The 23,873-nt window shown below is 51.9% G+C and overlaps 1 protein-coding gene across 1 annotated transcript in view; it reads right to left on the reverse strand.

The window, feature by feature from the left end:
- The window catches only part of HPGD (15-hydroxyprostaglandin dehydrogenase), a 32,444-nt gene that overhangs the window by 6,565 nt on the left and 2,006 nt on the right, over positions 1 to 23,873 (reverse strand). Inside the window, exons 2-5 of the mRNA XM_061577846.1 lie at positions 10,460 to 10,583; positions 7,142 to 7,248; positions 6,544 to 6,625; positions 5,327 to 5,403 (exon numbers count right to left, since the gene is read on the reverse strand). Coding sequence (XP_061433830.1) covers positions 5,327 to 5,403; positions 6,544 to 6,625; positions 7,142 to 7,248; positions 10,460 to 10,583 — 390 coding nt within the window. The remainder of the gene's footprint in view (positions 1 to 5,326; positions 5,404 to 6,543; positions 6,626 to 7,141; positions 7,249 to 10,459; positions 10,584 to 23,873) is intronic.

A 23,873-nucleotide genomic window follows, 5' to 3' on the forward strand; every position in this document is an offset into this window, starting at 1 on the left:
CAATGGATTCTCTAATTAGTCTTGGCCAGTAATAATTAGTTTTACACAACACCTCAACGTTATCAAAATCAATTGAGTGTCCTTGTTGACAAGCATGCTCTGCCACTGCCGACAGTTGTGTTTGAGATAATTTAATGTTTCTTTGGTGTTCTTTTAGTCTTACACTGATGTTGCGTCCCGTCTGTCCAATATAGCATCTGCCACATAAACAATGAATCTGATATACACCTTCTGTTGATAATTTAGGCAATTCGTCTTCAGTGCCAGATACCAGTTTTTGAATTTTGTGCACTGTACCAAATCTTACTTTAATCTTCTTGGTTCTTTCGGTAAAGTCACGTAGAAGGGAAGTAATAAAATAATAAAAATAAAACAATAAAACAATTCTCACGACGTTTCGGCCACAACGCAAGCAGCCGTCCTCAGGTGAAAACCAGGTCCGTCGAGGCGACAGAGTCTGAATGAAACAGCACACGGGCTTAGAGCATATATATAAGCTGGGCGCATTGACAAAGGAATTTGCATATCAACAGGAATTTAGCATATTTATGGGAAATGCAGGAATGTAATTAGTACTGCATATGCATGTGCATTATGCAGGATTAACAGCATCAAAGGGAGCTGCAGTTACTGCTGCTGCAGAAGTTGCTGCTGCTGCTGTAGTTTCTGCTGCTGCTGCAGTTGCTGCTGCTGCTGCTGCTGCAGTTGCTGCTGCTGCACTTGCTGCTGCTGCTGCACTTGCTGCTGCTGCTGCACTTGCTGCTGCTGCTGCACTTGCTGCTGCTGCTGCAGTTGCTGCCTTATCCATTTTAATATAACACTATGTATTATTCTACCCACCCTAATGTGTATCATACTGCTATATGTTTACTGTACAATTACGACACCATACATTACTCTGCACACTGCACCATGCCAGTGAGTGGAACGCGGTCTGAAAGTCACCGTTAACGTGAACACAATCAGTTAAGATCCGAAATGGTTTATTACGTCCTTCCAATGATTGCTAAGCCAGAATCCATCTTCTCGGTTGAAATTGTCTCTGTGTTTGTATATGTGGATCGCCTCATGAACGAATCTCTCATGATAGCCAGATGGCTTGCAGAGAACCTCTGTCTTGGAGAAGTCAATGTCATGTGAGCCCACTGAATTGTAACAGTGATCTGCCACGGCTGAGGTGTTTGTCCTACCGTGTTTCAGGTCTGCCTTATGTTCACATATGTTCACATAAGGCAGACCTGAAACACGGTAGGACAAACACCTCAGCCGTGGCAGATCACTGTTACAATTCAGTGGGCTCACATGACATTGACTTCTCCAAGACAGAGGTTCTCTGCAAGCCATCTGGCTATCATGAGAGATTCGTTCATGAGGCGATCCACATATACAAACACAGAGACAATTTCAACCGAGAAGATGGATTCTGGCTTAGCAATCATTGGAAGGACGTAATAAACCATTTCGGATCTTAACTGATTGTGTTCACGTTAACGGTGACTTTCAGACCGCGTTCCACTCACTGGCATGGTGCAGTGTGCAGAGTAATGTATGGTGTCGTAATTGTACAGTAAACATACAGCAGTATGATACACATTAGGGTGGGTAGAATAATACATAGTGTTATATTAAAATGGATAAGGCAGCAACTGCAGCAGCAGCAGCAAGTGCAGCAGCAGCAGCAAGTGCAGCAGCAGCAGCAAGTGCAGCAGCAGCAGCAACTGCAGCAGCAGCAGCAGCAACTGCAGCAGCAGCAGAAACTACAGCAGCAGCAGCAACTTCTGCAGCAGCAGTAACTGCAGCTCCCTTTGATGCTGTTAATCCTGCATAATGCACATGCATATGCAGTACTAATTACATTCCTGCATTTCCCATAAATATGCTAAATTCCTGTTGATATGCAAATTCCTTTGTCAATGCGCCCAGCTTATATATATGCTCTAAGCCCGTGTGCTGTTTCATTCAGACTCTGTCGCCTCGACGGACCTGGTTTTCACCTGAGGACGGCTGCTTGCGTTGTGGCCGAAACGTCGTGAGAATTGTTTTATTATGTTTTATTTTTATTATTTTATTACTTCCCTTCTACGTGACTTTACCGAAAGAACCAAGAAGATGAATCCCTGCAGTCACGAAAGCTTTAAATCGAAATCTTACTTTAATGTTTTGCTTTTTCAAAACCCGGGCAAATTTGTCAGTTACTCCTGAGATGTATGGAATTTTGATTGTTTGAACAATCTTATCGCTTTCAGCAGTTTTGCTTTGCGTTCGTGATTTTGCCTTCAGTGCTCTGTTAATTTGAGCATTATTGTAGCCATTCTGTCTTAGTGCTTCTTTAACATGTTTCATCTCTCTCACTAGACTCTCACCATCTGACACTGTTTTTGCCCGATGTATGAGTGTTTTGATAAGAGACGATTTCTGAGCTGGGTGATGATGTGAATCTGCATTCAGATAGGCATCAGTGTGCGTTTGCTTTCGGTAAACGCTGTGTGTTATTTTGCCATGAAGACCATGTCCCAGCAAAATATCTAGGAACGGGAGTCTGTTATTTACCTCCATTTCCATGGTGAACTGGATAGCCGGGTTTTGTGCATTGAGATGATTTAGGAAATCATTAAGTGCATCTTTACCATGTGGCCAGACAACCAAAGTGTCTTCTTGGTTCTTTCGGTAAAGTCACGTAGAAGGGAAATAATAAAATAATACAAATAAAACATAATACAATAATTCTCACGACGTTTTGGCCACAACGCAAGCAGCCGTCCTCAGGTGAAGAACAGGTCTGTCGAAAAAACAGCGTCTGAATGAACACCACCAGGCTTGGCAGCGTATATTTAAGCTGGGTTGGAGGGGGAAGAACGCCTTGACAAAATAATTTGCATATCAAGAGGAATTTAGCATATTTATGGGAAATGCAGATATGGGATTAGTCACTACTTGTGGAATGCGTAGGAGGTGGGCGGCAGGTTTCAAAGTCATATAATGCCCGTGCATTATGCAGGATTAGCAGTATCAAAGGGAGGGAGTAGGGTTAGCATTAATAAAGGGAAGGAATGTTAATAGTATGGAACTGCAGCAACTAAACCACCATGTAAAAAACTAAAATATAAACTACATCAGTATCATCAGTATACTAAATATACTCTCCAATAAGCTGAGCTACTAACAATAAGTCATACATTACAATTCTATGTCGCAAAAAATATAATATGCCTCCAGCTAAACTTTTTTCTCTTACATTTTTTTACGTAGTGGTTTAGTTGCTGCAGCTCCATACTATTAACATTCCTTCCCTTTATTAATGCTAACCCTACTCCCTCCCTTTGATACTGCTAATCCTGCATAATGCACGGGCATTATATGACTTTGAAACCTGCCGCCCACCTCCTACGCATTCCACAAGTAGTGACTAATCCCATATCTGCATTTCCCATAAATATGCTAAATTCCTCTTGATATGCAAATTATTTCGTCAAGGCGCTCTTCCCCCTACAACCCAGCTTAAATATACGCTGCCAAGCCTGGTGGTGTTCATTCAGACGCTGTCTTTCCGACAGACCTGTTCTTCACCTGAGGACGGCTGCTTGCGTTGTGGCCGAAACGACGTGAGAATTATTTAATTATGTTTTATTATTATTTTATTATTTCCCTTCTACGTGACTTTACTGAAAGAACCAAGAAGATGAATCCCTGCAGTCACGAAAGCTTTAAATCGAAATTTAACCAAAGTGTCATCAACATATCTAAACCAAAAGGATGGTTTTAATGTACTCGAGGCAAGTGCTCTTGTTTCAAAATTCTCCATGTACAGATTGGCTATAGCAGTAGATAAAGGAGAGCCCATTTCTGCTCCTCCCCTTTGTTTAAAGAAATCGCCTCTCCATAAGAAGTAAGTGTTATTTAAGCAATGATCAGCTAGTTTCGGAACATCTTTTGGTAAACCTGTATTCTTTACCAGTGTATCAAGTAATTTAAGCAACTCGTTCACTGGAACCTTTGTGAATAGAGAAATCACATGAAAACTCACCAGAATATCATTAGGGTTAAGTTTGATATCTTTAATCACATTCACAAGATGTTCTGAATTTTTAATGAATAAAGATGTCCTACCGATGTACAGCTGTATTTGTTTAGTTATATATTTTGCCAATTTATATGTGGCAGAGCCAATTGTACTGACTATGGGTTGTAATGGGATGCCGATTTTATGAACCTTTGGTAGCCCATACAATCGCGGTGGTTTTGAAGCCCTTGGCTTAATTCGGTATTGCTCATTCTTAGGAATTAATTAATTTGCAATGATTGCAGTAGTCTTACATTCTAAAGTATTGGTTGGATCTCGTTTAATATTAATGTAGGTACTTTCATCGAGTAAATCTTTAATTGTATCATCATAATCAGCTCGTGACATCACTACAGTAGTGCGGCCTTTATCAGCTGCTAGGATTTGAATATCTTTATTGAATCGGAGCTCTCTTAAGGCTTTTGCTTCGTTCAAGCTAATATTTACTTTTGGTACTTTACTATTCTCAATTATTTTGGCAACCTCGTGTTTAGTCATCTCTGCCTCATTATGTGGAAGTAGTCTTACTGCTGATTCTACCTCAGCAATGATCTCATCCACTGGAATTGTGCGTGGGGTAACGGCAAAGTTAAGGCCTTTAGAAAGGACAGAAATCATGTCACTGGTTAAAACAGTGTTAGATAAGTTCATTACGGTTTTGTTTTTAAATTGTTAGTTTTTAGTAGGGACTTGTTTACTATGAAGTCTAGAGAATTTATTCATTGGGCTAGTTTTTGTTTGATTAAACACATTATCAACTGATTGTTGTGTTATAGTATCGATTATATTCCAAAAATGCATAGATACATTATTGCTTATATCCAAGTGCAACAGCCTTAGAGATTCCGAAATATAAGACAATTCACTCCTGTTGTGTTGTATTCTCTCTATTAATAATAATTCGCTAGCTTTGTGTAGTATTTGATTAGCACATTATTGTTGTGTATATGTTTTTTGTGTTTTTAATTTGTTTACAAATAGACGAATAAATATCCTACTGTAAACAGTTCCTGTATTCAATGTGCTGTACTTATTACTCCAATCTCGAAGACTCTGCATGGGGTGATGATAGAGGGCTGTAGAATTGAGAGGTGGCCATTCAGAGTCTGAATCCAACTCCATCAGCTGTGATGGAGATTTGCCAGATCGGCCTCCGGATAATGTTGAAAGCCGGGTAATCGATGATGAACTGTATTTTAAAATTAAAATAAAAACTCCTTGTGTTTTGTACGATTTCACCTCTCGCGCTTGAAATAAAAAACTCACCGCGACGGCGCGGGAAAATCCGACGACGCCGTGCTTGGATGCACAGTATACCGGCGCATACGGGATGACGCCCAGGCCTGCAAACACACAGTGGGCACAAGCAGCAAAGCGGCACAGCTCAAACCCCCCGCAGTGCGACCAACGAGACAACAGCAGCAGCAGCCCGAGCCAAACAGTGCCTGTATACAGCGGGGGTGGTGGGGAGGGCACCGGCGTGGCTCCCGGGCCACTGCCGTGCACCCCCCGGCATTACGACAACGTGCCAGCACTGTTCGGGAGATGAAATTACGTTGAACTGGGTGAAAAAGGCAGCAAAAGGATGAACAAGCAGAGCGAGTCGCCGATGGAACAATCGCTATTAACCGCCCTCCCCGGGTCTGTCGATCCCCTGCTGGACGAAGGAGGCCTGTTCAAACGCCAGGCCCTGGTCACGTGGGTTGTGCCTCACCACGCTGGTCAGTGTGGTTTGATGATGGATAGGGCCCAGGGCCCGATCAAATATCGCTCGCCAGTGACCCTATGCTGACATCGATCTCATCTAAGCAGCAGTTTGAAAGAATCACCCACTGGCCATCACTCGTGACCCCTTCTAGACTGCTGCCCTTGCGGGCTCGGTGTGGGAGGGGGCGTGGGGTGAGGGGGGGTGTTGGATGGATCGGAGGCCACGTGATTTGAGCGACGTAACCTGGTTAGGCTTGGCACTTTTCTGTCCCCTGGCTCTGTCCACTGATTTTTCTTTAGAATTGCTGGTTGTTGTGTTTAGTTTGTTGTCCTTTTCCCCTGCAACTCCGATTAGCACGGTTGGCTATGTGCGGTGCGAAAGAAGTTCAACGTACATACATACACAACTCGCCAAGACGGGGGTGTGCAACCAGCGTCGCTTGAGTGAATCTCGATCACAAACGGACGAACGAAGTGTCCGTTGTTCCGTCGTCAACAGGTCCCCGCTACTCCCACACCGCGGCTGCCATTGACTGAGCACGAAGCAGTTTTTGCCGATACAGCAGACCCCTCACACTGTCTCAAACCCCGGGTGCATTTTTACCATGGAGGGGCTCATTTATTCTATTCAACAACCCCGCGTCCAGTTTACGCGGGAGGATCCTTGGGGGGTGCGGTGGAACAATCGCGACAATCATTGCATGGAATCGTTTCCAGATGCGACGACGTTCGCAGCGGCTGGCCGCACGACGAGGACCGTGAGGAGGGCCGCTCACCTGCCATCGACGCGATGTTGATGACGACGCCACCCTTGCTGAGCATCTCAAAGGCCAGGTACGTGCTCCTCACTACGGCCACCTGCACGCAACGCATGGCAGGTGCAGGGTCCTGAAAGTGCGAAGCCGCCGCCACCGTCGCACACGCGCGGCCTCAGTAGCGTCTGTGTGCAGCATCGAGCGAATTCCGCTACTTCAAGAGCCTCGGAGCAATTGGGGGATACGCTCTAATTAATCCGCTAGCAGCACCCCCCCCACTCCGCATTCCCATTGGCAGACACCGGTTTGTCCACAGAATGACCGCTGCTGACTTCCCACAAGCAGTATTAATATTATCGAATCTATGGGTCTCCGTGCAAGTCGATGGGTCTCCGTGTGAGTCTATGGGTCTCCGTGCGAGTCTATGGGTCTCTGTGCAAGTCGATGGATCTCTGTGCAAGTCGATGGGTCTCCGTACGAGTCGATGAACACGCATCCACTGCGCGAGTTCTCCAAGAGCATTTCACCAGGGTGACGTTCATGGTCTCGATGCCTCCACCAGGGTTATGCTGATGGTCTACACACACACGACAGCTTGCTGTTGAAGGTCTACACGTACCAGGTTGATGTTGAAGGTCTTCTCCCACTCGGCTTCATTGTTGATACCGGCGTTGTTGATGACGATGTCGATCGCCCCAAAGTGGCTCTTGGTCTTGTCGAAGGCGTCTGCGTTGCAAGATCCACAATGGAAAGGGGGCATAGCGTCGTCTCGCTGCCGATCGCAATGCTCACAATGTCCCGGCCACCAGAGGTTCTGGACAAATGTGTTCCATCAGCGTCGGTTTAAAAACTAAACTTTTTATTTCACCAGGTAAGGCCCACTGAACTATAGAGCTCTTTTTCAGACGTGACCTGGCCACAAATCATAGCTCAACAAAGTGGCTTATCACCCACAACCTCCTGTATACCAGGTGAGGGAGTGAACATCTCACCACTGGTGGCACTCCGGACTGGTATCACCTTCTTTGAACCTCATCAGCAGGGTGTGTGCCCTGTTCAACAAAATGCTGCTGCTGGGTCGACCGGTGCCATAGGCTGAGCTGTGCTGGGTGGACTTCGCATCCACCCGACACAGGCCGTGTGACTGCGCATGGGAAGGCAGTGGCATTATTCTCCTGTTTGTCTGCACGGTGGCGTGAAGTCGGTTGCCTTTACGTTCGTGTGCATTTGGTGCCAGGGAACATGTTTGTGTGTTGTGGCAAAGGCCCTGCGCCTGTGGGCACGGCCTCTTGTCTGTCATTCAGGTGTTTGTGTTTGAATGTATTAGTGGGGAGCGGTAGTGTAGCGGTTAGCTATACGTTGCGCTAAAAACTCGGCGACCCGAATTCGATTCCCGTTCACGGCCACCAACACCAGTGGCGATTATTTGAACCAGTCCTGGGCCTCAAATGGGTACTTGATGCGGTGTGTAAAACATCACCACTCAGGAGACAAAGGCGGCCGGGTGTGGTGTTGGCCACCCACCCCCTCATGAGCTGTCAGCCTTCATAGGTATTCGCTTACAGCACTTGCCTCAAAAGTCTATTAAGGCTACACGGAGGTTCTTTGTCTTGTGTTTTCATTTCCAGGGGGCGGGAAAACCTGCTTAGCAGGAAAAGGCGTGTGCTCATGCCAAGAGGCCATTAAAGCAGGGACAGTGGGGCCCGCATTACAATAGATAAGGATCTGAAGTAGATTTCGGTGTTATTGGTGGCGTCCAGAGAGTACTTGACCCTCCTGCTGTCTTCGTGGCCTGGGTGGTGACGGCCAATGTGCACGGCATTTTATGGAATAATGCCGTGATGCTTTAGAAGGAACCTGAATTAAGATATTACTCATGATATTAACCGGGTATTCCTTGTTAATATGAACATGATCTGGGTATTCCTTGTTAAAATAAAGAACTTATTTATAGGATCTTATCCAAATTGTAGTGGCGTATTAGCATTATACACGCACACAAAAAGATACATATCTCCGTATAGCCTTAACAGACTCTTGGGGCAAGTGCTGTTAGCGAGCAGCACCTGTGTGTGTCTGTGAGTTTTGTTCTATTCAAACGACTTTGGTGGACAAGAGGGGTAGGTAGTGCGTTTGCAGCTTGTTGCATTGATTCACGGCTCGAATTCTTCGTTGAGCTATCATTTGCGATAGCCAGGTTGCTTATGAAAAAATGAGTGAATAGCTCTGTGCGTTTACCTGGTAAGATAACAAATAGTTTAGTTGTATTTGTATATTTTTTTTAAGTTATTTGTTTACCTTTCCTATATTTTGCACTCTTATCATGTTTTGAATTGTTTGTTATTGTAACGTTCTGACCCGTCCCTACTGGACATCTGTGAAAAAGAGCTTTCGCTCATCGGATTTCTCCAGTATAAATATTCTGATTTTGATACTACTAACCATAACATTATGCACCATCAGCTTCACAGTGGACGTTACAGATCCCTCGACATCACGGTCTCCGTGTGAGTCTATGAGTCTCTGTGTGAGTCGATGAACTCATATCCACTGCGCTACATGATAGCTAAACAAAGAATTTGAACCGTCAGTCTATGCACAATGGCGTGATGGCATCACAGTCCACGTTTGGCCAAATTGTGACAAAAATTACACCGCAAATTACTCAAGAGGATATACAGCACAGGAATCGTAATGCCCTACTGTGTACACTTGTCCATTACCCTCCAGGAAACGAATCACGAAGCGTAGAGGCTTTCCTGGGTAAACATTGAAAACAATAATAATCATGTATGTATGTTGAACTTCTTTCGCACCGTATGTGGCGAACCGTGCTAATCGCAGGTGTGGGGGACGCTGTTTGAAGCGCCCGTGCGGCAATGCTCCAAGTGCAGGCGTCGCGTGTGAGCAATGATTAGCATCGCAAGCGTGGGTCAAGGGAGCCGTGCTGTTGTTGAACAGCACTCACTCAATGATCAGCATAGCAAGCGTGGGTCAGGGAGCCGTGCTGCTGTTGAACAGCACTCACTCAATGATCAGCATCGCAAGTGTGGGTTATTGAGCCGTGCTGCTGTTGAACAGCACTCACTCAATGATCAGCAGCATCGCAAGGGGTCATTGAGCCGTGCTGCTGTTGAACAGCACTCACTCAATGATCAGCAGCATCGCAAGTGTGGGTCAGGGAGCCGTGCTGCTGTTGAACAGAACTCACTCAATGATCAGCATCGCAAGCGTGGGTCAGGGAGCCGTGCTGCTGTTGAACAGCACACACGGTCCAGGACCCAATCCACGTGTTAAATGAACAGTGTGAGCCTGCCATGCGCTACACAAGTGTACGAAACATCATCTTCCTTTATGAATGTTTTTAATTAAAATGAACGCTGCCTACATCACGTGGTAACGTGGCGATGCATGGCATGGATTTTTGGAAATTATTTGGACTTTACCCTGGAGTGAGTAATCTATTATCCCTGTAATGCCAACGCACAAACAACACACGCCCTCAACACAGCTTTTCATCAATGCATACGGTAAATACGGTGATAGTGTATGATGTGATGCAATTGTGCAGTGTAGTGGTGTAGTGTAGGATTGTGTTCATGTGATGTAATGTAATTGTGCAATCTAGTGGTGTAGTGTACAATTGTGTTGATGTGGTGTAATGTAATTATGTAGTGGTGTGGTGTAGGATTGTGTTGGAATATAAATGTGTAGTGTAGTGGTGTTAGTATAAGGTTGTGGTGATAAGGTGTAGTGTAATGGTGTAATGTAGTGATGTAGTGTAGCAGTGCAGTGAAGCATAGCGCTGGAGTATAATGGTGTACTGTAACGATGGTGCAGTAAAGTGTAGGCTGTAGTGTAGTGGTGTAGTGATAGGATGTCGTAGTTTTGTAGTGGGCCCATGTAGTGCGGTGTAGAAGACGTGACCATCACAAACCCTGCAGCTCCGTGGCACTGGTAACGTCACATTGCAGAAATATGCTCTTGTCTGCTCCAAATTGAGAATCCAGTTCGGACTTTGCTGCCTGTCCAACAATGGGGTTGATGTCAACCAAAGACACCTGCGCAGAGAAAGAGTCGTATTCAGTGGTGGAGATGTAGGCCGGTACATGCCAGTACGCCACAATGGCCAGATGTGCATAGCGGCTCTCTTCAGAATGGTCCCGCAGAGGAGAAAAGGGCATGTGAGCGTGGGCAGCTGCAGGATGAAGAGGCTTCATCATCGCGGCGCTCCGACACGTCCCACACATACTCTGACTACCCACGTTTTACGTTAAATGCACAGATAATCATCACCCACAGCATCCCCCATGTCCGAGCACACGTGAGAAGTTGCACTGCACGTCCGTGGCTTTCGGAGAACTTTGATCTTGAAAGTAAATTAATTAAGCAAGCAGAAAGTAAATTTATGAGATGCCAAGGGTCAAGGCTGAGAATTTATTTAACTAGGACAAGTGCCACTTCAGCAGAGACTTTGCCCTTTGACACACACTGCTCGGCATGAAAACAAGCAGTCAACAGTGAATGCGCCGTGTGCAAGACACACACATCATCATCCATCCAGGGCTGAATGAAGGTCTGTTTCCATATCATCACCATCCCCGAAGGTCTTGTGACACCGCAATCCATCCCAATCCATCTTGAAATGCTTGAACGTCGACGACTGTTATCACTGCCACGTTAGACCCCAGGTCGGCCCTGAATCCACCGGAACACAATCAATCCCTGGCACCATCTCACCTATACACCAGGTTGACCGCCCCCATCGCGTACCCTCAAACCCAGAAGCATTTGCACTCCACTTGATAAGGCATCCTCCACGATAGGTGAACAAGGCAGCAGAAGGACCCGTCACGAAGATGGACAACTGCAGCTCATACCCACTTGCCACCGCGTCCAACGCCCGAACGGTGTGCTATCGGGTGGGTAGGACGGTGTTGAGAGTATAAATGAACTCACCAACAACTGCCCTCGGACAACAACAACAAATCACGACAGACAAAATATTCTCCCCCCCTCGTCGTGCGTTGTCTCCCCATTTTTTTGTTTAGTGGAGCCAAGTGGGCCGAGGGCACATTTGCACCATGGACGGCAGCCAACCCCTAAGAGATAGGAGCAAGTCACATGGTTTTACTTGGAGCATCACAACGCAAAGATCCCCTGTATAGCCTGAACAGACTGTTGGGGCAAGTGCTGTTAGCGAGCATCTCTGAAGGCTGGCATGGCACACGAGAGGGTGGGTGGCCGACACCACGCCTGGCCGTCTTTGTCTCCCAAGCGGTGATGTTTACACACCGCTCCAAGTACTCTTCTCAGGCTGAGTCGACCTAGGAAAGACCCATTACCGGTTCAGATAATCGTCACTGGTGTTGGTGGCCATAAGCGGGAAATTGCGGTGATGCAAAATAAAGTCACGTGTGTGTGTCCCTGGATGTGATTCTTTCCGAGGTTGTGCACCGAAATATTATTTGGCTGCCTTTGGCCACGATGCATTTTTAGTAGGATCCTATTTGAGGGTGTTTTTTATGATTCCTCATTCAATCATTTGCCCATGGTGGAGAGTGTACTGTAGTGAACGGATGGGACCCACACATAGAAGGTAATAACTCTGAAATCTAAGGCCAGAAGCATAATTTTCAATACCAACGTTCTGTTTTATCCATGAGCATTTGGCTTCCCTCCACGGGGCTAGTGATTACAACAAAATGTATTTTTTAAAAGACAAATCCTGAGTCAATTTTAACTTCACCTGGTCTCCTCAGCAGGGTGTGGCCGATTTAACCCATGCGAGTGAAACACGCGTTGAGAGTATTTGGCTGCTATACGTATCCACAAAATAAGCCACTTCGTTGCGCTCTCATTTGTGGCCAGGTTGCTTCTTAAAAAGAGCTATAACGCTCAGTGGGCCTAACCTGGTAAAATAAAAAGTTTAGTTTTAGTATATTTGTTTTTAGTGATTTGCTTACATTTTCTATACTTTTCACTCCTATATTTTCTTGTATTGTTTGTTGCTTTAACTTTCTGACCCACCCCCTACTGGACATATGTAAAAAAGAGCTTCATAGCTCATTGGATTTCTGAAGGATAAATAAATATTCTGAATCTGAGTGGGTGGCAACGTGTTGTTTTGCGTTCAACAGACCACCCCGTGGTTGGAATGTGTCCTCACTTCACATTTCGCTAATTGTGCTGTGGAAACATTGAGAGATCTTACTCTGAGAGTTGATTATGATTGCAATTTCCTCTTTCTCATGAGAAAGGTCAAATGTAAATATTGAACAATCCAGCCTCCTCTCTGGTGCACACTGGCACTTCCTCTATGTGCATGGAGACCCCGAGATTATAGCGCTCTTACCCTCAGCGGTTTTAGTCTCTGCTGAGGCATGAGGGGCAGCAAAGCCAAACTGTGCGAATGATCCTTAATTTGACCGAGTCCCTGCAAATGTATTTGGAGCGACCTTAAAAGGTGTCGCACGGATTTGTAAGCCGTATTGTACGGCCTACATGTCTTCTCACTTGGCGCTCGCTGTAGGGCGTGTGCAAAAGTGGGGTTGGCGGATCACACACAGATCACGTATATGTATGTATGTTGAATTTCTTTCGCACCATATGTAGCCAACCGTGCTAATCAGACAACAAACTTGTCCTATAGGGGCAGGAAGAGGCCTGTAGGAGACTAAAGTAAGAGGGCTGTTGACCTTACACATCAAATTTGTGACAAGAAAACCCCAAAGTAAGAGAATAATAGCGGAGGCTGCAAATCCACGTTTCAAACCGCAGTGATACGTGTGAAATTACTCGGCTTCTGCGCATCGCGTGCAAAACCATCAGCGCTTCCTTGAGACGTGCAGTGTGGTCCTCTTGCCTGTCAGTCGATCGCAATCGCTCAAATTTACTTTGAGAGTGACTTAAACATCACCAAATAATAATTTAAGTTTTAAGACGATTAGTTTCACAATGCAGTTCTTCAGGAACTGCTCGTGGTTTTTTTTTTTGCTGCCAAACGCACGTGTTTTTTTGTGTGACCCATCTGGTACAGGGTGGTCTTGGGTATTCTTCCCCTTTCCAATGGCTATTTCCCCTGGTTACACCGGTTCACATGCGCAAACAAAACAATGCGGTTATTCCGCCGGGTTATATGAATGCTACTAATAGCACGAGTTCAGCTTGTAATGTGCTGCCGCACAGCATTCGCTCAGAGAGACAGAGAGGGTGACTCCAGGAGGAACCACTGACAAAACAGGAAGGCAGCAGCAGCAGCCAGGCTGTAAACCGGCGACAACTGCCCAAGTTCTGCGGTCCTATATTCCAGGGGTCGGCAACTTATAGCTCGGAGTCGCATGTGGTGGCTCTTTCGCTTCCTCCATGTGGCTCTTTGGTTGCCCCCTTGTAGGTAGTCGCTTGCTTTTTTTTACTTAGATCTTAAACGTAATTTAATGTAAAGATGATTAATAAAATATGGCAGGGAATAGGGGTCACTAAGGAATGTATTGATGACAACAAAATGTACAACAGTCAAACTGTAGTGTTAAAGAATAGGGGGGAACAGGGAAAATATAAATAGGCGCAGTTTATTCCATGACCTATTTTGTTGATTAAGTCAGAATGTGTATTGTTGTCATACCTTATATTTCAGTGTCGTGGGTCCCATCCGCTCACGGCACTACAATCTCTGCCATAGGCAAATGAGTTTCATGAGAAATCGGATAACCACCCCCCCCCCCCTAGATTATTGATGTATCCACAGTTGCGCCCCCGGTCGACTGGCTCCACCGGCGCCAAACGCGAAGCGGTGGCCCGCGGCGAGAATTCCCCGCCGCGTGAATCTCCCGAGGGGGCCCACAAAGGTGCACGCCGCACGGAGGGGGGGGGGGCGGCGATTGTGCTCCACTTCCTCTGCGCACAGCACTCGCTTCGCCTTTGTTGGAGCTGCTCCGCTCCTGGGCCGCTTCCCCATTGCAGGGGGTGGATGGGAATTATGGGAGAGGTGCCACAGGGACATGCGGTGTGTGTGTGCGCCGCGAGACGCGTCGATCACAAAAGGCCCGAACAGTAGAAAAACACACAACGTCCACACAATCGCTCCCAAACACCCACCCACTGTAGCAGCAACAGGACCCAGCTCCTGAAAACCCCCTCGGCGAGATCCTTCTGGGGATGCGCCACGCCTGTGTAAGCAATGTAATGCTGTTGTTGTTACCTAACCACCGATTAGAAGTTGGATAAATGAATGAACATATTTGCATTGGAGAGTTAGTCCCAAATTGTTACACAGTCGCGCTGTGGTCTCGTGAGCGGGGGTAACCACTTAATGAGGGCATAAATGATGGTGCCTCCACTACCACCACCATGGGTCTCTCCACCATCACCACCACGGTTACTCCACCACCACTGTCTTCACCACCACCAGCAGCACGGTGTCTCCACCACCACTGTCTTCACCACCAGCAGCAGCACGGTGTCTCCACCACCACTGTCTTCACCACTACCAGCAGCACAGTGTCTCCACCACCACTGTCTTCACCACCACCAGCAGCACAGTGTCTCCACCACCACTATCTTCACCACCACCAGCAGCACAGTGTCTCCACCACCACTGTCTTCACCACCACCAGCAGCACGGTGTCTCCACCACCACTGTCTTTACCACCACCAGCAGCACGGTGTCTCCACCACCACTGTCTTCACCACCACCAGCAGCATGGTGTCTCCACCACCACTGTCTTTACCACCAGCAGCAGCACGGTGTCTCCACCACCACTGTCTTCACCACCACCAGCAGCACGGTGTCTCCACCACCACTGTCTTCACCACCACCAGCAGCACAGTGTCTCCACCACCACTGTCCTCACCACCACCAGCAGCATGGTGTCTCCACCACCACTGTCTTCACCACCACCAGCAGCACGGTGTCTCCACCACCACTGTCTTCACCACCACCAGCAGCACGGTGTCTCCACCACCACTGTCCTCACCACCACCAGCAGCATGGTGTCTCCACCACCACTGTCTTCACCACCACCAGCAGCACGGTGTCTCCACCACCACTGTCTTCACCACCACCAGCAGCACGGTGTCTCCACCACCACTGTCCTCACCACCACCAGCAGCATGGTGTCTCCACCACCACTGTCTTCACCACCACCAGCAGCAGCACGGTGTCTCCACCACCACTGTCTTCACCACCACCAGCAGCAGCACGGTGTCTCCACCACCACTGTCTTCACCACCACCAGCAGCACGGTGTCTCCACCACCACTGTCTTCACCACCACCAGCAGCACGGTGTCTCCACCACCACTGTCTTCACCACCACCAGCAGCACGGTGTCTCCACCACCACTGTCTTCACCACCACCAGCAGCACGGTGTTTCCACCACCACTGTCTTCACCACCACCAGCAGCACGGTGTCTCCACCACCACTGTCTTCACCACCACCAGCAGCACGGTGTCTCCACCACCACTGTCTTCACCACCACCAGCAGCACAGTGTCTCCACCACCACTATCTTCACCACCACCAGCAGCACAGTGTCTCCACCACCACTGTCTTCACCACCACCAGCAGCACGGTGTCTCCACCACCACTGTCTTCACCACCACCAGCAGCACAGTGTCTCCACCACCACTATCTTCACCACCACCAGCAGCACAGTGTCTCCACCACCACTATCTTCACCACCACCAGCAGCACAGTGTCTCCACCACCACTGTCTTCACCACCACCAGCAGCACGGTGTCTCCACCACCACTGTCTTCACCACCACCAGCAGCACGGTGTCTCCACCACCACTGTCTTCACCACCACCAGCAGCACAGTGTCTCCACCACCACTATCTTCACCACCACCAGCAGCACAGTGTCTCCACCACCACTGTCTTCACCACCACCAGCAGCACGGTGTCTCCACCACCACTGTCTTCACCACCACCAGCAGCACGGTGTCTCCACCACCACTGTCTTCACCACCACCAGCAGCACGGTGTCTCCACCACCACTGTCTTCACCACCACCAGCAGCACGGTGTCTCCACCACCACTGTCTTCACCACCACCAGCAGCACGGTGTCTCCACCACCACTGTCTTCACCACCACCAGCAGCACGGTGTCTCCACCACCACTGTCTTCACCACCACCAGCAGCACGGTGTCTCCACCACCACTGTCTTCACCACCACCAGCAGCACGGTGTCTCCACCACCACTGTCTTCACCACCACCAGCAGCACGGTGTCTCCACCACCACTATCTTCACCACCACCAGCAGCACAGTGTCTCCACCACCACTATCTTCACCACCACCAGCAGCACAGTGTCTCCACCACCACTGTCTTCACCACCACCAGCAGCACGGTGTCTCTGTGGTGCCACAGCGACGGGGCCGCTCTGCCAAGCCAGGGAGCCGCCCGGCTTCCCCCACCGCACTGTCCCCCATCACCCGCCCCACATAAGCACACACCCGCACGCACCCCCCCCCCCCCCCATAGAGCTGGAAGGGAAGGTTACCTGATCGACCGGTTTTTATCCGAGAGACCCTTATCGGGATTAATTCTCACGGTTTCCGGCGATCAGGGAATTGGATGACCTCCCCCGTGCTACGTGGTACCGCGGCGCTGCTGCCGGCCTTAATATGGTGTGGTCGCGGCGTGGGGCATTCGGCCACCGCGGTTGAGGCGCATTTCCCCCCACACACACCCCCACGAGTCGACGGGGCAAGCAGGGGAGGCACGAGACAGCATGAATAGCGGGGTCACAGGGGCTGTTGCGCATAGTCATGGGGGGTTGGGATAATTGCGCTTGAGCGCGCAGGCCCCATTGTTAGGAAGGGTAAGGGAGTAATTAGGATGTACGCCGCCAACGTCGCTCACTGATTAGCATATCAACAGCGCCTGGGGACTGCCGTGCGCGGGCTTGGGGTGCACGAGCCCATTGTTCAGCGCAGCATCCCCTTTGGAGGTAGGGAGGATAAATAGAGGAGCGCAGAGGGGAAATCGCTCTCTTACTCCAGCGCCAGGCGACCAGACGCAGCTCGAGCCAGCGACCCGGACGTCCGTGCGACGCACCGAGGCACGCGGTTAACACAAGGATCAGCGGACCGCCGTGGACACTTAACAGTGAGTAAGAAAGTGAATTAGAATCATAGCCGATAAATAGGGAATAGGTGCCGGTTTAGTGGAATAGGCCAGCCTCGTCGACTCACTAATTCAACATTAGTTATCAGGTAATAAATCATTAATAGCGAAGCGTGGTCTCGCGTGATCTTGTCGTGCAGTGTGAGCGTGTGGGTGCGCTGTGTGCACAGTGGTTCGCCACGTGAGTGAGCGCTGCGCGGAGCTGAGCGCGCGGGTTGCGCGTGGGTACGCAGTGATTCTGTGGTGCTGCGGCTCGCCTCGGGGGAGCGCTGCGCAGAGCGGTGCGAGAGTGGGTGTCGCGTGTGTTCACTCCGTGTGTGATACAGGTGCGCGAGTATAACGTGAGTTGAGTTGGAGTGCGCGGAGCGGCGTGTGTGTGGGCGTGCGTGCGTAATCGGCGTCCCCCAGGTGCGCGCTCATAACGTAAGCGGCCAGCAGGCGGCGAGCGCTGCGCAGAGCGGCGCAAGAGTGCGTATCGCGTGTGGAGCTGTATGCGTGTATGCGCGCACGTTCACTACGTGTATAATACGGATGCGCATTGGTAACGTGCCGCACAGGGCTATACTGCGAGCACGGCGTTTGATTGACGATGATGTGCGCACGTATGCTCGCAGCGTGGGAGCGCGGCGCGAGGCTGTAAATAGTAGGGGTGTCGCGTTCGAATGCCGGCGAAACCGTAGCGGGTAATAGGGAGGTGGGGTAACATAAACGAATAGGGGATGCAGGCGGGAGGGATCTCGGGGGCTAGCGACCCCCACAAATTGGTGTCGGAAGCGGTACGGACCCCCGCGTTACCTCACGCTAAAATAAGACTAATATTTACCGGCCGGGGGGCCCCTTCGTGGAAGGCATTCGCCCGCAATCTCTTAGGGGCCAAGGAAATTAATGGGTGGACGGACGCGCAGGCAGTACGTCAACTTAATATGAATCTTGATGGGCGGGCAGCCGATTTTGTAGAAGCGTTACCCGCGAGCGCACAGACACAGCTAGAGGAGCTGATGCGCCGACTCGATCAGCGGTTTGGCACGCGTGACGAGGAGGAAGCAAAATCGGCCTTAGAGGCGCGCCGGCGCCAACCTGGCGAAGATCTACGTGATTACGCCGAGGATGTGCGCGAGTTAACAAAGATCGCACGCCCGGGGTACGCAACTGATGTTATTGAGGAACTGGCCGCCGAGAAAATCCAGCGGTACCTGTCTCGCACGGCGTGGTGGCAGCCAGACATGAGCTGCCCACGTCTTCCCTTTAACGCCCTTGTCGAGCGCGCACGTAAGTGTGAAAGAATTCACAGCGAACGCGCGCAGCTCCGGGGGCTGGGACGAGAGCGCGCCATTGCGAGCCTGCTCTCGGAAGACGAGGAGGAGGAACAGGAGCTCGCGAGGAGGGTAAGGGGCCGGGAAAGAGAGCCTCCAGTGTCCCGCGAGACAACCCCGGGATGGGTTGCCGGTATACAAATGGGTATAAAGGATGTCTCCGGCCAGGTAACCCAGATAGACGACAAGGTAAACCAGGTACGCGAGGACGCAAATAAAAATATGAAGACCCTCCAGTCTGAGATGGGTGAACTACGCTCGACAGTAGGGGGACTAGCCGGGAGGGTGTCCCAATTAGAGTCCGATTTGGGACAACTGCGTACTGGGAGAGGGAGCGGACAGGGGACCCGCTACGGAGCCGCCACCCCTCCCCGGGCATGTTATATGTGCGATCGCCGAGGGCATCTAGTGAGGGACTGTCCTCAGGTCGCCCGAGCTAGACAAGAGCTAAGGTCAAACACTAAGGCCCCCCTAGAGAGGGGACCACCGGGGGGTGAAATCGACGTAGCCCCGACACAAACAAGCTGTGAGAATAATGGCGAGCGAGTGATCTCCACACAGGTTCCAGCAACAACGCCCACAGAAACGGTGACTCCTGGCGACTGGCTGCGGGAGCTGGTGGCGGGGATCACGGGGGCCACGTCGCTGGTGGAAGGGGAGGTAAACGGAGTGCGTACCCGAATCCTGCTGGACACGGGGGCGGTGGCCTCGCTCGTGAGCGCAGCGCACTGCAGCGCGATCGGGGTCGACGTGCGTCACCTGCAGGCACCGGACCGCGCGCTGCACACGGCGAGCGGAGCCGGAATGGGGCTGCTGGGGAGAGCCACCCTAGAGGTCCGCATAGGCAGCCAGGTGTGCACGCAGGAGTTCTACGTGTCGAGTGCGTTGTGTCACGAGTGTATCGCAGGCACCGACCTCCTAGAACGGTTGGGACTCAACGTGCAACCCCGCCAGCGATGCGCCACCATGGAGAGCAACGGCGAGCGGATACCATTCCTGGGACGAGAACCAACGCGCCGCCGCTTTGCACCTGTGGCCGCTATCCTGGCGAAGGCAGTCACCATCGGCCCGCTCACCGAGATGCTGGTGCCGGTGGCAACATCCCCCACCGACCCCGCGCTCCGACCATCAGGGGAGGTAATGCTAACTCCTCACCCGGAGTTGGCAAAACGGTATGGGGTTGTGGGATCCGCCACGTTGGTAAACGCAGATGGGGACCGATTGTTTATGCGGATGTTTAACCCCCACAATACCCCAGCGATACTGCGACGGCGCACCCCGATAGCCACAGTACACCCCCTGCACGCACGCCACTCTAACGACTCGGTGTTCGCACTCTGGGCTGAGGACCCCGGTCGTCCTGAGGGTGAGCAGGACCTGGCCTGGCGAGTCGGCCCGACTCCCCGAGCCGAGGTCGTTCCCCTGCTCGACGCGTTACATGTACCATGGGCGGATTTACCTAAGGGAGAGGGCGATCGGTTGCGCGAGTTACTGCGGGAGTATGCCGACGTATTCAGTGAACACGACTCGGACGTGGGTCGGACCGATCTTGTTAAGCACCAAATTGACACCGGTGCAGCCCGACCCATCAAGCTCCCTGCGTACCGAGTGGGCGCACCCGAACGCGCCCAAATCAAAGAGGCAGTTGGGGACATGCTTCGCGATAACATAATTCAGCCCTCGGCGAGCCCCTGGTCAGCCCCAGTGGTACTAGTAACGAAAAAGGATGGGTCAACCCGGTTCTGCGTCGATTACCGTAAACTAAATGCAGTCACGCTCGGCGATGCCTTCCCCATACCCCGCATCGACGACACCTTCGACAGTCTCGCAGGAGCGCGGTATTTTTCCACCCTCGATCTGGCGTCCGGTTACTGGCAGGTGGAGATGACGGAGGAGGATCGGCCAAAAACAGCATTCACCACCCCGATGGGCCTGTTTGAGTTTCGAGTGTTGCCGTTCGGACTCACTAACGCGCCCGCGACGTTCCAGCGGTTGATGGAGTTGGTGATGCGGGGTTTGCAATGGGAACAGTGCCTGATTTACTTGGACGATGTGATAGTGTTCAGTAGATCTTTGTCTGAGCATTGGTCCAGGCTTCGAGAGGTGTTCCAGCGACTGCGAGCGGCTCATCTCAAGCTCAAGCCACGTAAGTGTTACATCGCACAACGCGAGGTGGGGTACCTCGGGCATCGCGTCAGCGAGGCAGGCGTGCGCACCGATCCGGAGAAGGTACGCGCCGTAGTGGAGTGGCCACGGCCAAGGAATCTGACGGAGATCAGATCATTTTTGGGGCTCGCCACCTATTATCGTCGATTTGTAAAGGGATTCAGCGAGATTGCACGCCCCCTCACCCAACTCACCTCCCCTAAGCACCCCTATCAGTGGACGGGGGCCTGCCAGACGGCCTTCACCACTCTCAAAGACCACCTCACCCACGCCCCCACCCTCGCTTTCCCCGATTTTACCACCGATTTTATTTTGGACACCGACGCCTGCAGCAGCGGGCTGGGCGCGGTGTTGTCACAGGTACAGGATGGGACGGAACGAGTCATCGCGTACGCCAGCCGGACCTTGAGTGGGGCCGAGCTGAACTATTGCGTGACCCGCCAAGAGTTGTACGCCGTGATTTTCGCATGCAAACAGTTCCGGCCGTATTTGTACGGCAGGAGATGTCGCGTACGCACTGACCATTATGCTCTGCAGTTTCTTCTTACATTCAAGGAGCCGCGGGGGCAGATGGCCCGGTGGTTGGCGCAGTTGCAGGAGTACAACCTGCAAATCGAGTATCGGGCTGGCCGGACGCATGCAAACGCGGACGCCTTGTCGAGGCGACCCACGGTGTACGCCGAGACGAGGGCGGAGGAAGCCTGCCCGTGTTTCACGGGGGGACGCTGCCGGCAGGCAACGGACCCCCGAGAGGCCGCGGCCACTGACCCCCCCCCAGCGAGAGAGAGTGCAGTGTGCGCCACGGAAACCCTCACAGGTGGCACTGAGGATCCCGTCGACCGCCCGGCAAGCGCGGGACCCGCGGCTCGGGACCCGATTGGACGGATCCAGGAGGACGTCGGCTGCGCCTTCCCGGGCCTAAACGACGAGCAGCTGAGACAGACCCAGCAGCGAGATCCGGATCTGGCGGCAGTGGAGGCGGCACTGCGGGAGGAAAAGAGCGCCCTACCAGGACCCTGGAGCGGTTTGTATGCCCGGTTGTGTGTGCGGAACGGAGTGGTACGGGAGTTAACCGAGGCCGGCCAGCCGGGGTGCATCTGTGTTCCTGCCCAGGTGCGACCCCAGCTGCTACGGCTGGTGCATGACCACCCACTCGGGGGCCACGATGGGGAACGACGTACTCGAGAGACCCTGCGTCGCCAGTATCTCTGGCCCAAATTGGCACAAGACGTGGCGGCCTGGGTACAGGGCTGCCGCGCCTGTCAGCAGTGCGGGCCGAAACCGGCACGATACCAGGTACCCCTAAGGCCGTTCCGCGTCAGCCGCACGAATCAGCTGGTCGGGATCGACCTACAGGGGCCATTCCCGCGATCCCATCGAGGCAACCGATATATCCTAGTTGCAGTAGAGTATTTCACCCGCTACCCCGTGGCAGTGGCCATCCCTGATAAAACGGCCTTGGTGGTGGCCCGGGCATTTGTGGAACACTACGTACTTAAGCACGGGATCCCAGAACGAGTCCTCACCGACCAGGGTAGCGAGTTCGAGGCCGAGTTGTTCCAGGCACTGTGCCGAGAGTTCGGAATCCAGAAGGACCGAACCACAGCGTACCACCCCCAGGCGAACGGGATGGTGGAGCGCATGAATCAGACCTTATCGGGGAAACTCAAACGTATGGCGGCCGCAAATCAACGGGATTGGGATGAACACCTCCCCTACGCCCTTTTCGCCTACGCCACCACCGTACACACGTCGACGGGACAAACCCCGTTTTTAATGATGTTCGGCCGTGAGTCTCGTTTACCCGCAGATCTGCTATTCGGCGTCCCTTCCCCCCAGCCGGAGGAGGGAAGCCGCCCCGTGGAACACCTGTTGGAGACCCTACGAGAAGCCCGAGGCCGAGCATACCCGCAAGGGGAAGCCGCGCATCGGCGGCAGGAACAGGGCACCCGACCCCGCATGGAACCCCCCTTATTCCTGACAGGTGCTAAGGTGTGGCTACACACCCCTCGCGTCGGGGCCGGGCAGGTGGGGAAACTGACGACCTACTGGCGGGGACCCTGGACCGTGGTGCGACAGATCTCCCCCTGGACGGTACTAATTGATGGCGGGGAGAGGGGTCGAGAGACGGTGGTCAATGTCCGCCGCTTAAAACCGTGGAAAGCGGCCCCGGCGAGAGAGAACCCCGTCACCCGAAGGCCCCAAAATCCCGGAGTACCCGCATCCCCCGTGCCCGGGGGCCTCGCGCAGTATATGGGCCCCACGGAGCCCCGGGCTCCGAGGGGCCCCGGGCGGGGCCGGGGGCGACGAGGACGGCGACCCTTAAACCCCACCGCTTCTGAGTTTGTTCCCCAGCCCGCAGGTGCCAGAGGCCGAGGGGAGCCGTTGGAATGGAGGAAGAGACCACCGCCGGAGCCCCAGGAGACGGAGCCGCCACCCCCGAGGCCAGCCACAAGGGCCGGGCGAATCCCGCGGACCCCGCGGCGATACCTCGTGGGGGCAACCCAGGCGAGGTGCTCAAGTCAACCCGGGACGGGGACTGGCACCCCGGGGGGCTATGTGGTGCCACAGCGACGGGGCCGCTCTGCCAAGCCAGGGAGCCGCCCGGCTTCCCCCACCGCACTGTCCCCCATCACCCGCCCCACATAAGCACACACCCGCACGCACCCCCCCCCCCCCCCATAGAGCTGGAAGGGAAGGTTACCTGATCGACCGGTTTTTATCCGAGAGACCCTTATCGGGA

The sequence above is a fragment of the Lethenteron reissneri genome, chromosome 8, assembly GCF_015708825.2.
Source record: "Lethenteron reissneri isolate LAM-NWPU_2019-01 chromosome 8, ASM1570882v1, whole genome shotgun sequence".
In the NCBI taxonomy this organism is placed as follows: domain Eukaryota; kingdom Metazoa; phylum Chordata; class Hyperoartia; order Petromyzontiformes; family Petromyzontidae; genus Lethenteron; species Lethenteron reissneri.